At 40.1% G+C, this 17,646-nt stretch overlaps 1 protein-coding gene and 1 long non-coding RNA gene across 3 annotated transcripts in view; one reads left to right on the top strand and one right to left on the bottom strand.

The window, feature by feature from the left end:
* Positions 1-5,856, bottom strand: part of FAM174A (family with sequence similarity 174 member A) — a 239,983-nt gene extending 234,127 nt beyond the window's left edge. The window contains exon 1 of one of the 2 annotated variants that reach the window (XM_044063875.1): positions 5,298-5,856. In XM_044063875.1, coding sequence (XP_043919810.1) covers positions 5,298-5,725 — 428 coding nt within the window. In that variant the 5' untranslated portion in view covers positions 5,726-5,856. The remainder of the gene's footprint in view (positions 1-5,297) is intronic. The other variant, XM_044063876.1, reaches the window with a different exon arrangement.
* Positions 5,857-5,901: 45 nt separating this feature from the next.
* Positions 5,902-17,646, top strand: part of LOC122795611 — a 181,905-nt gene continuing 170,160 nt past the window's right edge. Inside the window, exon 1 of the long non-coding RNA XR_006363837.1 lies at positions 5,902-5,997. This is a non-coding gene — a long non-coding RNA (uncharacterized LOC122795611). The remainder of the gene's footprint in view (positions 5,998-17,646) is intronic.

Below are 17,646 nucleotides of genomic sequence, written 5' to 3' on the forward strand. Positions count from 1 at the left end.
TTTATCTCATTGAGGAGTAATGCATACCTGTCACTGTCTCTACTTTCACAGACCTTCCCTGATTTTGTTCATACATTTGCTTTAGCCTTCGTAAAAAGTCTGATTTGCTGGTAAATCATTTAGGATCACAGTCAATCAATCCAGACATCTGAGTTTTATACTCATTGTCCAAAAATACATGTTGATGGAAAATATACGTGAATCAGAGTAATATTTAAACATATTCCTGATTCCGGACCTTTATTCCATTACTTTTGGGATTGTACTGAATTCTTAAAAAAAGAAATTGAGAGTTATAGTATTTGGTGTTGTGGTATTATTTATAAAACTACCTGAAAGAGAAACTATCCCTGATGATCGGAAGCATCAGTTCTTCTTAAAATCCAAAGTTTGCAGTCACTCTGGGCTGCTGATCCCTCCAGTGCGTATACTGTTTATGTTCATTATCAGCTTCATCCTAACAGGGTCATATCACAGCCCTGTTCATAGGTTCATACTAGGCTATCTGCCCGACGGCATTTACAAGCCTAGCCCATAGTTTTGTGGCTTACGCCACCCCTTTAGTATGGGGAACTATACCCATTATTTTGCTGTGCCTCTGTTGAGCAGTGACACTGAGGTAATCCCTGGGGTATATCTGCAATCTCCCATCCATTGGTCAAGATTTCTCTAGAACAAGGCCAGCGAGGTGCTCTGCCTCACATATACTGGGATTTTATTCCACAGCATAGGGAGTCTTTGGGTGATGAATCTATCCCTCCAGCACGTCCTATTAATAGCCGTGTCGAGGTTTAAGTCTCCGCCCTTGTGGCTCTGACGGATCTAGATTTTTTGAGGTGAAGCATATTCATCAAATCTGGGTTTGACATGGCCTTGTATGTTAGGCAAAGGTCACCTCTGAGCAAGCGGTAAGCGACTGAATAGAGCTGGAGTTCTTTCAGTCGGGCAGCATAGGACAGATGTTTGAGACCCTTTATCCTTTTGGTGAGGAACTTTGTGGCCTCTCCAGCTGCTGCAAGTGTCGGGTCAGATACATTCGAATGGGGCATTGTACTCAATCATTGGTCTGATGAGTGATGAGTATAGGGAGACTATGACCTCCCTTGATCTAGATGAGAATCCCTTCATGATAAGGTGGGCAATGTAGAAGGTCTTCCTAACTACTTTAGCTACATGGGTGTCGAATGACAGACTACTATCAACCTGGGTCCCCAGGTCCCTGATAACTTCTTCTGTGCTCAGTGGATTGCCACCTATTTGGTAGCTAGGGGTAACCTTGTTTTTCCCGAAGGGTATGACTATGCATTTTTTGGCATTTAACTTTAGGCCATGGCTCTGGCACCAGTTATCCGTTTCTGTGAGACCCTTCTGAAGGATATCTGTGTCAGATGTGTTTTCTACTATGGCACCCAGTTTGCAGTAATCTGCAAACTTTGTCAGCCATAACCCTCCTGTGTTTGCTTGTACTTCGGAAAAGTAGATGCCAAACAAGAGTGGGCCCAGGACTGAGCCCTGTGGTACACCACTTGTGACAGGCTTTGAGTCTGACATGGCGCCAGCAACTCTGACCCTGTGGGTTCTGTCACTCAGCCAGTTTGCAACCCATCTTGTGATGTATGGGTTAACATTTAAGCTGATGAGTTTTTCAATGATACCCGAGTGGGGTATTGTATCAAGGCCTTCGCCAGGTCGAGGTAGGCTGTATGGACTGCCTTTCCTCATCAATGGCTTTGGTGACTGTTTCAAAAAGTCAACCAGGTTTACAAGGCATGATCTGCCTTTGACAAAGCCAAACTGGGATGGATCCAAAGTCTGCAAATTCCCTATGTCTTTATTTATGAGGTCCATTATGATCCTCTCCATGGCTTTGCAGATAAGGCTTGTTAAGTTAATGGGCCGTTAATTTCCAGGGTCGGTGGAGGCACCGCCTTTGTGAAGTGGGACCACAGTTGCAGTGCGCCACTCCTGGAGCACGTATCCAGAGGTAAGACTATGATTAAACAGCTGTCCTGGCTGTGGGTTTAATTCCTCATTGAGTTCGTGGAGCACACAGCCGGGGACACCATCAGGTCCCATGGATGCTGTGTTTTTTGCTTTGGAGAGAGCAGTTCTCACTTGGGCGTTGGAGATGTTTGGGGGGCTGCAATCGCTTGGTATAGATATCTCTCCTTTTGGGGAGGGGAGAAGTTTGCACTGAACCTGTCAGCCAGTATGTTGGCAATGTCTGTAGGATCAGTAATCTTCACATCATTTTGAACTAGTTCTGAGCATATCTGGGAGTTTCCTCCCAGGTTTCTAACATAGCTAAAGAAGGCCTTTGAGTCTTTAGCTATTTTTCTCTCAAAATTTGCTTTGGATGATTTTATGAGAGCTCTTAGTTTTTACTTATAGTGATCAAGGGTGTCTTACCTTTTAAGGATTTTGCTCTATCTTGTAGTAGCTTCCTCCTTTTGTTGTAGAGTTTGTTTATGGCTGGGGTCCACCAGACTGGACGCTTGCCTTTGGTACAAAGAGTCTTTGTTTTGCTTGAGATTGCCTTATCCATGCAGTCCTGCAGGTGCTGGTAGAAGGCATTTGTAAGTGATTCAGCGGCTTGAGTACTGTTTTCCGGCTCGGGGCCTTAAAGGAGACCACACTAGTCTTTAGAAGTGTGAAGTCGGCTTTAGAAGTTCTTTACTGTGGTCTTTTTATTTCAGGTGGGGTGGGATGAGGACCTCCAGCGAGATTAGTTTGTGATCTGATCTCACCAGTGAGGGGTATACTTCGGTGTTGAACATTGTGCTCCCATGTTCGTGATGATGAGATCAAGTATGTTTTCTCCTCTTGTGGGGATGGTGACTAGTTGTTCCATGGCATTTGAGTTTATGAATTCCAGGAACTTTTGGGCTAGGGTGTTTGGGCTCGAGTAGTGTTCCCAGTCTATATTAGGGTAATTGAAGTCACCTAGTATGATGGTGTTTGGTGATACATTTATCCCCTCTAGTGTTTTCAGGAAGGCCATGTGAGGTTCCTGAGTTTGTGAGGGTGGCCTGTAACATGCTACAATTTGCAGAGCAGTCTTGCCTATGGTTAATTGCACCTGGATGGTCTCCGATGCATCGTGCGTTGCCACCAGTCTTGAGGTGTGGGTGTCTTTGATGAATATGGATACCCCCCCTCCTTTCTTGGTACTGTCCGGATTTTGGGGCCGGAACGCATGATAAGAGGTAAAACCTGATAGTGCTGGGGTGCTCTCATGAGCCTTGAACCAGGTTTCTGTCACTGCACAGACATCGATGTTCTCCATACTGAGAAGGGCCTCGAGTGCGTGCATTTTGAGATTTAGACTTCTGGCATTGAGCAGCATTACCCTTAGTTTTTTCCTTTTTGTGTTCTAGGGTGGTAGGTTTAGAATTTGAGCCTTGCCTAAAAAGGCACTATGGGGTGGCAAGAGCCTTTGCCAATATCCGAATCCCAGGGTGACAGGTGCAAGCCGTCCCTCGAAGCAGCGTGGCTTGTCCAGCATGTCATCCCAGGCAGACAGACATTGGATCCCCTTTGAATGACACCAGAGTTTAAGCCAATTGTTAAAGCTGATCATCTTATCTCTGTATTGTGGCATCATTCTTGGTGAAGGTAGGATACTGCTCAAGGTCAGGGTCATACCTGCCTGGGCTACATAATCAGAGAGCTCCTCAATGTCTCTTTTCATGTAGTCCAAGGAGGTACGTCTCAGGTCGTTTACACCAGCGTGGACAATGACTGAGTCGTATTTGTACCTGCTGTTGAGAGACCTGAGTGCTTGCGTTATGTGGCGGATTCTAGCGCCCGACAGGCAGCTTACTGTGACCTTCTCCTTACTCAGTCTGGTGAGCGGGACGTCAGTGTGTCTGACTATGGAGTCACCAATGACTAGTGTGTCTGGCATTGTGTTTGGCCTTAAGGGCTGTGACTGTTTGACACTCTGACTGTGAGGTCTATGTGTTGCAGGTGTTGTGTTCTGAGGTGGTGGTTGTTTGGGTGTCTGCTTTGGTGGCCTCTGCTGTTTTGGTAGATTTTTGATCAGAGCCGCTGAGTATGTCTTTGTGTGTTTATGTGTATGATTTGAGGTTGTGATGGTACTATGTGAGACTGGGTCTATAGTGTGTGTGGTAACCTTCTCCTCCTGACTGGTCATGTTAAAGAGCATAATTAGGAAATTAATAAATGTTTTCTTCCTCATTTTTCCCCAACCAGAAGCAGCTTTTGGGGGGGCCCACACACAGTCAAAGATGATTAAGGGGCCCCCTGCAGCCATGGTTTTTGCAGGGACCAAAAGCTGGCTATGTAGTTAGTTTTAGTGGAGAAAACGTCCAAAAGCAGGGTTTAACTAAGCCAGGGGCACTATGTCAGTGACAAAATATTTAATGGAATTCTGATGCCCATTACTTGACAAAACACTGTTACTACAACCAGAAATATCTTTGAATTTTAAGGGAGATATAAATAAGAGTTATTACCCTTGTGGTTTATTAAGAATACAAGAATGCTGTACTAGCTTTCGTTTGTTAACTTGCTGTGGTTGGAGGCCCCCAGCCACCGCAGGGTCTGCTGGTGCCTAAAACTGGCTATGAATATCGGCTATGTCCCTTAGTTACTGCTAAAAACTGGAGACATTCTGAAGAAAGATGATGAATTGCACTTGATAAATAATAATAAAAATAATACACTTTTTACTTTAAAAAATGTACATTCTCTTACTCTGTCAATGTCTCAAGTTAATAGTACTAATTACTTTAAAAAATGTACATTCTCTTACTCTGTCAATGTCTCAAGTTAATAGTACTAATATTTTAAAAGTGCTACAATAACTATGTTAGCACACAACCCCATAGGTACCAATTAGCATAATGCTTACACATGTGTAAGGCCAGGAAAACAAACTGGTATGATAACACTAGTCAGCATGAACAATTTACATGCCTACGAGTTACAAAATCTCTAGGGTGCAATGGATAATGATGTATGCCCAAACAGCAATAACACAGAACCATTGGTTGATTAATTTTAAGACATCACATAGTTTTTCTATAACGGTGGGCCACCGCGGTTAGCACCATGCACCGATTATGCAGAGGCTGTATCAGCCTAGAACAGTTCAGCGAAAAATGATAAGCCGCCTACCTTTTTAAATACTAACCATATTCAGATACTCTGCAAATAATACATTAATTAAAATGGACACGTTTACGTGACATACCTCAAGTTTCCTAAGGAATACCACTACAGGAAAGAGAACAAAATACAAGATGCACACGCCCACACAGAGCCATCCTTACCTGACAGTCCGAATCACAAAGTAAACAATGACTGTTGCACTGACAACAACCAGTACACAAAGTGCCCTCTGGGTCATGGGTTTTTCACCCCTGTCGAGGCCTTTGGCTTTAGAAGAGGGGTTCGTGTTGCTGCTCCCTCCACTGCCATTCTGGGAGGCGACTGCGCCTCCTGTGTCATTGCTTCCTTTATTACTGTCCCCATTGACAGCAGCAGAGCTATCCCCATCATAACCCCCAGTAGTTTTCTTAACAGGGACATCGTTGCCTTTACGATGACTAGTTGACGATTTCTCTTGAGTTTGCTGTTTCTGGGTCCCACCATCAGCCAGGCCGGCACACAGGTTAGCAAACAGAAATAGTGCAATCAATGCAACATTAAATAGCAGGGAACCACAGTCATTGTGCGTGTGTATCCGAGAAACTAGCATCCTCGCTACCTAAGAAAACACACTTTAGGTGGCAAAGGCAGGTGTTATTTCAATGCGGTGATAACTCCCTCATGTTTCCCATCATGATCCCTGAAACCGTTTCTCCTCCTGTTGCTACCTGTTTGGTGACGTAATCCGTAATGCGCTGGCTTGTCAGCTGATTCTTCTAAAACTTTGTTGCTTTGTTTTTAAGGATGCCTCAGCTGAAATCTGTGTTCCTCACTTTTCAGAACCTCTTGCAAAGGGGCGAAGTGGCGCCTCAAGAGCTGAGGGTAAGGAAAGTGCATCCACAACTTACTGTATCTGTAAGATGGGTGTGCTGCTAATGTTTTTGGTTATACTGTTGTAAGGCTTAGGAAATAGTGAACAAATGTTTAGCAGAGCAGCCGAAAAAGCTGTCAATCGCTCATTCTTTACAGCCTAAATCTACCCATTAGTCACATAAGCACGTTTACCAATAATGCATCTATCATGATTTGATTTTGTATAGGGAGGTGAGATCCCCACATTAGATAAATTTTTCAAATCAAATCAAGGTTGCTTTATATATATATATATATATATATATATATATACACATGTCTGATTTCGTAGGGCAGCCGTAACCAGTAAGTCGTTTCTTTTATTCTGATTACAGTAGAGTGTAGACCATTTAGGGTGTGTTGTAGGGATGCTGTTAGAAATTAAAGAGTACGAATGAATGTCTTTCTTTAGCCACAGTACGTAAATAAGTTACGCCCGTCCAATAAGCGTTGTCAATAACGACACGCTGTTCCAGAGAGACGGTGGTCATGAAGTGCCTGGCACTGCGTTTGACAAAGAAGCTCTGTTTAACGCACATACGATTAATGCATTTTAATGTTGTGAACTGGAAAGTGATATAGGTCAAAATTCAAAGTCCTCAAAAATTCCCTTAAGTTGCCACCTCTCCCACTTTGCGAGGGACAGTCCCTCTTTGGGCAGTTGTGTCCTGCAAAAAAAATTAAAAAAAATGGCAAATCTCCTGAGATTTTAGGAGAAAAATATTTCCTATATTTTATGTAATAGATGGATAAAACAGTTATTCTGTATCTGAAACACCTAAGTGTTATAAAAAATGCAATAAGCAACTAAAATGCTACAAGAATAAACTTTTATTTAGGCAAAAAAGTGAAGTTCTGTTCTTTGCATGACCGGCCTTAGGTCAACTGGTGCCCCAGGCAAAAGTGCTCCACGGTGCCCCCCCACACCACCCAGTGCGCCCATCTTTGTCTACCTACATCAAATAAATACTGAAAAAGCGCTCCTGATAGAGCGGCGCCCTAGGCGGCTGCTTAGTTGGCCTATGCCTAAGGCTGGCTATGGTCCTTTGTACTGGCCATAGGTATGTTTTGCTCTGCAAAATCTGACGTGTACCAGAGATGTCCCACTTTGGGCATTTGAAAAGGTGGCATCCCTACTTATCCAATGTCTTTTATACTACGTGGTCCATAGCTGCATTACTGTCTGGTGATAATCCACCCCTGTCTTGGTCCTCTGAGCAACAGTACTGATGATGGGTGTAAAGCGCATATATCAAAATCATACATATAAATGCAAACAGTGTGAGCAGCAAAACACACTTAATTAATTTCTGGTTTCATCTCTGCTAGAACATTTTAACTGTGTTGGTTAGACAAAACAACAAGAACATGGAAAAACTCAGGTTGAATTAAACATGGGTGCCAGTGGCTGGGGATGGAGGGAGGGCACAAAACAGGCACTTGGTGATCTAAAAGAACCATAACAGAAGACCATATCTGTGACACAAGATGTCTTCTTCTTTCGGCTTTTTCCTGGTTAGGGGTCGCCACAGCGGATCACCTGGCCACTCATGATTGGCAGTGGAGTTTTAAGGTGTCGAGTTGCCAACCCGGCACCAAACCTTCCACAGAAGGCACACACACGCACACCTTGGGCCAATTTAGAGTGTCCAATCCACCTACAGCATGTCTTTGGGATGTGGGAGGAAACCGGAGCACCCGGAGGAAACCCACGCGACCACAGGGAGGACATGCAGACTCTGCACAGAAGGCACCCCAGCCGAGAATCGAACCGGAGAACCTCTTGCTGTGAGGTGGCAACGCTAACCGCTGCACCACCGCGGCTGCCCATCTGTGACACAAGATGTATATAGTGTAAATATGAATTACATTTGGAATGGATCGCATACCTCTCAACTGTCCGGATTTTTGCCTTATATTTTTGTTGTGTTGCTCATAAAATTGGTGGTTTTCTGGCAAATCACTGAGGACTGAATTCATTAAATTATGACACACATTTGATTTTCAGACTTTACATGCTTCAAGAATGCATGCCAACATAAAATGTTACTCTAGCAATTTTCTAATACTATAAGAGCAGTAGTTAAAATATGTCCCTATTTTTGGTCCTTTGTTCCACCTTTATTTTAGGTTTTGCCCAGCTTTCTTGTGCCAAGAGGTGGAGAGTTATGAATGGATGCAGAGAAGTTTAACAGAAAATTACGACACTAATGTCGCACCTGTATGGTATCTGATCCAGTAGTCATATACTCAAAAGTTGGACAAAAAAAGCATTGGGTTGTAATAGACTTACTGTTGCCACATGGAGAGTGCAATCGCCAAAGAAGAGTAGTGGGAAGCTGTTAAACTCTCCATTCAGACTGTTAAATAAGCACTTCAGTCTGACTTTTAAAAAAGTCCAACTGGGGTGTTTAACATCTTCCCACTGCTGTTTTGTGGTGTCTGCTAATTGCTGTAATGCCTTAGTGTGTGACTAGAATTAAACAATAGTGAGAAGTGTTTAGTAAAAGCTTATTAAGAACCTTTTAGATGTCAGAATGGTGCTTAGCAAGCATGTCTTTTCACCAAATTCAGAGTGTAATCACAGTTATCCATAAACTGAAAGTCATTCACTATCAAAAATAAAACATAAGATGCATCACAGAACATCTAGATCCTGGCAGTATCCAAAACTTAAGTTGTTGAAATGGAGTTTGACAAAGATTTAGTGAAGGCTTCTGCCATGGACTCACCTGTTCTACAACTGGTCCTGCTGAGAGGTGTGCACAGTATGTTGCTATAGGCTGTGTGTGTCGGGGGGAGGGACTGGAGGGCTGGGAACAGTAAGATAATTATTTTTTTTAATTTCCTTTACTGTTAAACCTTAGAGGTGTGCACAGAAGGTCACTATAACTTCTGTGAGATTGGGGAAAAGTATGGTCTTTATTTCTATTATTTTCCTCACAATTAAACCTCATGTACAAAATGTCTTTATAGCTTGCTTGAAACTGTGACAGTGTAGTCTTTATTTCTTTAACTTTTCCCACAATCAAACCTTGGAGGTATGCATAAAAGATTACTATAACTTGCTTATGAGCTTTGTACTGTCTAGGAGCAACAGACTGGAATACATGACTGTGATATTTTTTTTTTTCACTTTTCTCACAATCACATATCAGAAATGCATACAAGAGTCTAACCTTCAGGGCTATGGGTGAGGACAGATATGCATGTATAATTTGGATCAAGTTAAAATATGCTACTACATTTCTGTTTGTCAGATGGATGCAGAGAAGGTGGCTGTCTTTTGTGAGTGAAGAAGCAAGCTGCTGCATGATGTGTGACAGCAGCAACTAGAAAATATGACTGTGGCCATTTATTCAATTTCATCCCACTATAACATACATAGAAGGTAACTATCTTTTTTTTTCTTTTGACAGGGAGACAGCCATTATTCTACAATATGATTCATGTATCTTTGCAAGCTTTCTTCTTTTTGGTTTATTGTTAACTACTATTTTTGCCAACTTTGAACATTAAGTCTTGGGCACAACTTATTTCTTCCTTGAAATGTAAAATAAGACTGAATTTCTTAACTTAGTCATGATTTTTGTCCAGGCCTTAATTGTAGCAAAAGGCTGGGGGAGTGAATCTCACAATATCTAGAACCCCATGGCTTCTGGGGTCCAAGGAGCCTCCAGTCTATCAGCTTAATTCTATTATTTCATCCACAGTTATTACAGTCCAGTCTTGACCATTTAGGGAGTATTGAAAGGATGCAGAAAGAAAATGAAGAGTAAGAATGAATTTCTTTCTTTAGCCACAGTTTTTCTTCAGGAAATATTTTTCTCAGAAGTTTTGAAAAAAAATCTCTAAAAATGCAACTCTGTGCATCTAGAACCCAGTGGCTTCGGTGGGTCTGAGACCTCTGGCTTAATCTAATTATTTCCTCTTCATTTATTATGCTGCAGTTGTGCCCAGTTATGCTATACTGAAATAATGCAGAAAAAAAATCTAATGAGTGCAAGAAAGTATGAGAAAGCAAGGGGAAATAAGCAATCCAAATGGTGTGGCAAGGTCAGCATGAGTTGAAAGTAAGGGTCTCACCAGAGATATGCAGGAGGGACAGTGGACAGCAGGGGCCCATGGCATCCTTTTCTTAGGGTTTAATTTTATCAAAGGCCTGAGTCTAAATATTCAGTACTGCCAGGGACTGCCGCATTTAAGTACATCACACAGCTTATCAACAAGATTTATTACACCTCATAAAACATTTTATAACACTGGGACATCTGGGTAAGAAAAAAAACATGCAAGATGCTAGGTTTTGTTAGATTTCTAGTATACAACAAAACTTTTAATTGTATCTTTATTTACTATAACATATCATGTATCTGGTTGCTTAATAAATAATATTAAACATGTCCTTGTAGATATGGTCCTCAAGTGGTTTAACTTAAGTTTAGCCACAGGCTTTGTCCATGATAGGTGGAACACTGTAGTGGTGATGCCCCACCATAAGGGTGACCTTACAACTGACCTTTATAATTACAATCCTTTCAGCCTTACAAGCCTCATCTACAAAACCATCAGGAGTCTTATAACAAAAAGTCATAAACTGTGATATCAAGACCCTTGTTAGACTTGACCCCCAACAGTTTGGCTTTATGAAGGATAGACCCTACCTGTTTTACCTGACAAATGTCATCAGAAAGGTTACAGAGGCTGTAGCTAGTGGCTATGCAGAAAACATGGAGTATGTTGATCAGACAAAGTTCTTCAACCCCATTCCCCATGCTGGCATCATACAAACACTAACTGCTTTAAAAATTGATCTATATGCGGTAAGATGGATATCAAAGTGGCTGAAGGATAGACCCCACATAGTGTGAGTTACAGGCACCTCATTAGAATGTATGAAAGTGACTAGTGATGGCCCTTGGGGCCTAGTGCTGGGACATCTCCTTTTTGTATTTCTCAAATGTCCAAGTGGACAGCCAAGACCTCTGGCTAACAAATTTCGCAGATGACTGCAAACTAGAAGTTGTTATTAAATCTCTGTATGGCACCTGAACTCTCTTGAATGAACTCATCATAGTAAACTCTTGGTGTACTAAAAATGGTCTCAAACTAAATGCTAAAAAGTGAAGTATCATCATGTTTTGTAGACATTCTCTATCAAACTGCATAGACAACACACCACAACAAAATAAAAAAATTGTCAAGGACTTGGGTACTTGGCCTAGTAGCTTCTTGTCTTTTGACATTCACTTAACAATGGTTGTCAGGAAATCCTTTTTATTTAGTCTTTCTAATTGCTAAAGGAATATCGTCACATTCTGAAGAGGTAATCACTCCCTTATACTCAGTACTGATCAGGACAATTATTGAGTACAACGCCCCCTTAGGGGTGTGTCTCTTTAATCATACCGTACAATTAGCAATACCCCAAAGGTTCCTAAGAAAAAGGATCACAGAACTAAAGACCCTGAACTACCAAGATAGGCTGGAAGCTTTATCCCTTTATTCAATGTCATACAGACTTTTGAGGGGAGATCTCTGTGTTACTTACTTGCACATTAGAGACCCAGTTGACCAGGACCTTCTGCTTCTCTGCAAGTCCAATATCTCTAGAATCACGGACCTAAATCTTCACTAACAGATACATACAGCACATTGTAAGGCAGTGTCGCCCAGTCCTTTGGAGTAAACTTCCCCTGGATGTTAAACAGTGAGATTCACTATCTTACTTTAAAGATAAACTAGATGATTGCATGGGTATTCACAAACTTATTCCGAGTCTAACTAGTATGGCCCTTCTGGGGAAAGGAGATGTTGCCTGAGGAAGCGTACTGGAAAGGTATGAATGGTCATAAAGACTCATTGACCTTGGATTATCTATGAATCTAAACTGTTTTTATGGCTTACTCCCATAGCTTGTCAGGAAATCTCTGCCTTCTTCTTAATTATTCTGAATAGCAGAAAGTGGGTCTAAGAGAATGAATAATTAAATACTGGAACATGGTTGCTACCAGGAAATCAGTCTAGCTCCAGTGAAATGTACCTCTGTGGAAAAGACTGCCCAAAACGTTGTTAGATAGGAGAGCCAAAGCCTGTCCTGATACTCAGTGGGTGAAAGGCAATAAACATGCAGGTCTGCATCAACTTATGGAAATCAAACTTTGCTTGTAGAACATATCTTTCAACTGTACAAACTAAAAGTAATGTCTTATTGTACTTGTATAAATTGTTGTCTTTACCGCTCATAATCCCAAATTGTGGCTGAATGGGATCAATAGACCAGTCCATGTACTTGGTAAATCAAGAGTAATAAATAACTAAATAAATAAATAAACTGATCTAAATTTTGCAACACATTCCTGATTTTGCCTCATATTTTTACCCCGTCCCTCGTAAAATGTTTGATTTTCTGGTAAATCAGTCAAAATCATACCTCTCAACTTTCTAAAATTTTGCAGAATGCCCAGATTATCATCTCATATTTTGGGTCTGTTCCTCATAAAATTTGTAGTTTTCTAGCAAACCATTGAGGATTGTGCTCACTAAATAAAAAGTCATTTAAGTTTGACACTTCTTTCCCTTCCGAAAATGCATGCTAATTCAAAGCCCGTTATTTTGGTAGCTTTCTAAGTTTATAAAACCAATATTTAAATTCTGTCCCTGATTTTAGCCCTTTATCCTACCATTATTTTTGGCTTTGTCCAGAATTCTTAAGCAAAAGTTCAGTGGTATGCTAAGGAATACAGTCAGTCACTAATGCCAAGCATTAACGTTTTATTTTTATATTATTCATAAAATGCATGTTGATGCAGACCCTGCTCTATTACATTTTTAAATGATTTAATGTTTAAAAATTATCCCTGTTTTTTAACTTTCATTCCCTGTGTTATTTTTGGCTTTGTCTAAAATTCCTGAGGAAAAGTTGATCAGTATGTCTCAAAAATACTGGAACAGGTGTCTCTATGGTAGCTGTAAGCTTGAGTAGCTGGAAAAAAAATTGATTTATTACTCAAATCACCTTTCTGGCTACCTGAACTTGCAGTTACTTCAAAAATACTGGTACAAATGTTTCTGTGTAATCGCCATGCCAGTAGCATTTTCAGGGCTCATTAGCTGGCAGTTGAAAGTGGGGGCCCTTGCCCCCCCCCCACACTATGATTCTTGTAGCAATACTTGAGTACGTTACTCCTCAAGCTGACCGGAATCACAAAGCTGCCATTTGTGTTTAGACCTTTTCTGCAAACACCTAACGTGCCTCATGCCTAGCTTGTAATTGCCTGATTCACTCAATGTGGAATCTTTTAGAATACATAACAAGACGAAAGTTAAACTCATGCTTGTTTTCTTATAAGGTTTACATATTGTTATTCCATACTCAAGTTTGGGTCTAATGTAATTAACAAAAAATAACTTAATCATTTCTGATTTCCTAGACTTTATAAATATTTTTGTACAATGTATAGTTCTATAACTATCATTATCAATTGGATGATATGATTAGAAAAACTCAAAGCTTGATTTACCCATATACGTAGGTCCTTAAATGAATCTACAGTTTTAATCACTGTGTGCTGTATTAAATATTCACCTTTCAATTTATGTTACCCAAATCTCATACACTTAGTTTTTGATGTATTTATCGGCATATTATCATCCTGTGCCCAGTAGATCAATTTAGTCAAATTATTTTGCAGACATGCCCTATGTGTAACATGTGTAATCAGTTTACCCAATTTCAAGTCATCTGCATACACACTGTAGAACACTTCAGATGAAAAAGATACATCTGAAAGATATAATCTAAACAAGCATGGGCTGAGGACTGAGCCCTGTGGGATACCCTGAGAGTAACCAATAATTTCACCTGTCCAGTTGCTGTACAATATTTGCCATGTCCTATTTGTAAAGTTGTAATTCCAACTACTTTTCCATTTCTTATTTTTTGTCCATCACCTTAATCAAGTATCTTGTTCTTATGGAAGTATATCCTGTCGATGCTGTGTGCCTAGATCCTGATCTTAAACATTTTTTATATGTTTGTATTCAAATAATTTCTCTCTCAAAACATTCCACATTCCTTCTGCAGTTTTTCCACTTAATGAATCACTCCCATTAGTTTTACATAGTGACTGTTTTGCTTCCTTATTATCTGTTATTAATCTTCTGTGCACTGGTTTAGATTTCAATTTAGCAGAATTATCTAGCAACAAATTCATCTTTATAATTGCATGACTAATGCATATGAACAGAGGTAAAACTTAATATGAAGTACAAGTAATATTTTTAGGAACACAAACAATATCTAATATGTTCGATTTCCTGGCAGTTTTTTTCTATATATGGAAGGAATTGTTGTTCCTGAACATATGTTGTGAGTAATTTCCTTACATGTTATTGAATCAATATTTTTCCAGTCTGTTTCTAGCAAATTTAAGTCCCCAACCACTATTATTCTTCTTCTCCCCCCCTTGTGTTTAGAAATGTTTGAATTCCTCTAGGTGATAAGCACTTGACTTTGGTAGCCTATACATTGCAATAATTGTTATATGTTCCAGGGCTGTCTTTATTATCACAGTTACACAATCTGTATATAATTTTGGTGTTGTCATTGAGCATGTAATAATCACAGGTCTCATAACTATTTTTAATCCCTTTCATAACACCTCCACCTGATTTTTTGTTAGAATATCTGTTACAGTTAAAATATTTATACCTTGACAGAACTGGTTTCTAGTCATTGTTCTTTAACCATGTTTCACAAACAGTAACATCAATCTTGTAAGAATGTAGCAAATTTTCTTTAAAAAGAAAAAAAAATCTTTATTCTAAATGTTCCTAACATTAACAACTATCAGAGTTGTATCAGATGTTGCAATCTATGAACTGTTAAATTTCCATTCTGGCAAAAATTCTGCTGTGTTTGCAAATATTGTAAAATATCCACTGCAAAAATTCTCTTCCCTGATCTTGACAACTGCATGCCATGTTGTCTGAACACGTGACCCAAATTAGGCTCAGGTGCTCTACACATTTCCATTTTTTTAAATGTGACATTTTTCATGTAGGTATTTACCCCCAAAATATGTTCATTCTTGGTGACATGATGCTCCTTTCTATATGTGATTTGTGAAAAACATGTCCTGTCACCTGTACAAGCAATGCTATCTAAGAGGGCTATAAGTTCTCTACTAACAGTTAGAGACTTCTTGTGTAGGAGTTCATTTATACTGACACAAATAAAAAACATCTGTACTTCCTTACATTAAGGCATTCTAAGTGCTGCCTCATATCCTCTATGTTTGCTCCTGGCAAACATAACACTATTCAATGTTCATTATCTTCCCTGCAAATGTAAGTATCAGTTCCTCAAATAACTGAATCTCTGATAGCAAGAATATCTTTTCTGACCAGATCTGAAGAATTTTCATCTTGTAATTCAGTAACGTCTGCTCTTTCAGTTATTAAAAAGGAATGATTGTCATCACCATTAGTCTTACTAATCTCTATGTTTTCATTGCTTATTACATTTGCAAGCATACAATACTTATCCAGATGGTCTTGAATACCGACAACTTGAGTTATATTGTCTATGTCTGTCTTTCTCCTCTTTTTTTCCTAATAGTAATGTTCTTGAATCCTTCCATGTTCAGTTTTGACTTCTTCCTTTTCAGCTGCTCCTTGCTCTTTTTTTTCTACCTTCTCTTTTCGAAAATTATGCCTTTTTCTGTAGGCTGAAGATTCCCTGTATTCTGTGTGTTAGATAATGAAGTGTCCTTTTTAGTATGTATTCTCTTTACTTTACAGACATTTAACAGTTTATTTTTCTTCTTTGTTTGTGGTGAATGTGATGATTGGGGAGAAATGGGCGAAGGCTGCCAGCCTAGTCAGATAGAATTTGATATATAATTCTGGCATTTGTAAATAAATGTAAAATACAGGCATGTTTCTTGAGTGTAAAAGAATACTGTGAAATGTAGAACTGCAAAATATGTGACAACATTGCACTCTACTGGCCCAGTGAAGCATGTTGTGACACTTTCATATTAGAATTTGTCTCCAGTGCGTCTGGATGAAGGTTTCATGCCCATTGTTTTAAGGCTAAAGTTTATGACCAGAATTTAGATGTAGGATGTGCTTTATTGCTCTAGTTTCTGTTAGAATATACATGTGCAATGCCTTGTATTGTTGTAAGTTTCTGAGCCGGTATTATATTGCTAAATAGTGCAGTTTGTGGCCTGAAAATTCAGACCAGGTGTTAAGATGATGCAATATGAATACTGGGAAAACCTAAGTGTCAAATTTGGAAGGGCCTTAGAGACATGTTTGTTAGTAATGTTTAAATACTATTTCTCACAAGAGACTTTGAGCATTTTGATCTTGGATATCTAACTCAGCACTCTGCCTAAGCTTGCATGTAAGTTTTTAGCACTGTGATTTCTTGTAGGAATAGTTAAAGCTAGTAAAGCTTAATTAGGTATTTTTCTTTTAAATCAGACTTCTCCTGCTGTATTATGTTAAGTTTCTGTGTGATCTCTGAACTGTTAGATATCTCTGTGATGTAGGAGTTTTGTCTTGTGTTTTAATTATTTATTATTAAATATTTTAAAACCTTCTACCTGTGTCTGGTTTGTGTAGAGATAAGCTCTAGAGTACATTGCATATTTATAGAGGTTATTGTAATGGGCAACTCTAAATTAAGCCTTGACTGTTAATCATACTACCACTGGATTATAATATTGCACAGTAATAATTGGACACCCTTTTAAGGGCCTTTTAGTAGCTGATGTTATTAGCTGGGTGGTGGCAGTAATTATTACCGTATGGCCTGCGTAAAGGGGCACAGCTGGAGAATCTGTGTCAACCTTTCCCAGGAGTGTCTGTGAAGTTGTATAAATACGTATCTCAAAGTGTGTGTTTGTTGTGTCAGCTACTTGGCAGGGACACAAAGCACTGGTTGGACAGAGAGGGTACTGGAGGTTCTAGCTTGCCCAGCTAGGCTGAGACCTGGACCCTATAGCTGTGCCAGTGGGGAGTCTTATTGGGGAACTGGCGAGCAAGGGAGCAACCAGCCCCAGACTGACTGTGATCTCCTTTTCTCTTCTAGGAGACGACCTCCTTGGTGTTAGTGGTGAGGACTGAGGCTCATTGATTGCTGGACCAGGGCACGGTCGTCACAAGTGGTTTGCAGTGGTGGGATCTACTTCACACACTAATTGGCTTGTAGTGGTGTGGGTAGAGCGAATTCCTGTAGCTTATGTACAGTGATTTCTAAAAGTATTTTGTACTCTAAAACAGCCACGCAGTGTATACTCAGAGTTCAGATCACAGTTGTTTTATTTCTTTTGTTAGCTTAGTTTTAGTCGGGGTGAGCAGGCAGCATGTCAGCAGAGGAGTATGGAAAGCTGACAAGGAGCCAGCTGGCGGAGATGTGCCAGGCTAGGGGGCTGGTGCATGGAAACCTGACTAAAGCAGACCTGATTGCAGCCTTGGTTACAGCTGCATCAGAAAACAGCAGCCTGGAGGACAATCAGACTGACAGTGGAGATACAATATCCTCGGAGAATGGACAGCTCAACCTTTTCTGCAGTGGACTTAAAAATCCAGCTGGAGCTAAAGAGA

Source organism: Protopterus annectens, chromosome 2.part2, assembly GCF_019279795.1.
Source record: "Protopterus annectens isolate FY-2018-M chromosome 2.part2, PAN1.0, whole genome shotgun sequence".
NCBI classification, from domain to species: domain Eukaryota; kingdom Metazoa; phylum Chordata; order Ceratodontiformes; family Protopteridae; genus Protopterus; species Protopterus annectens.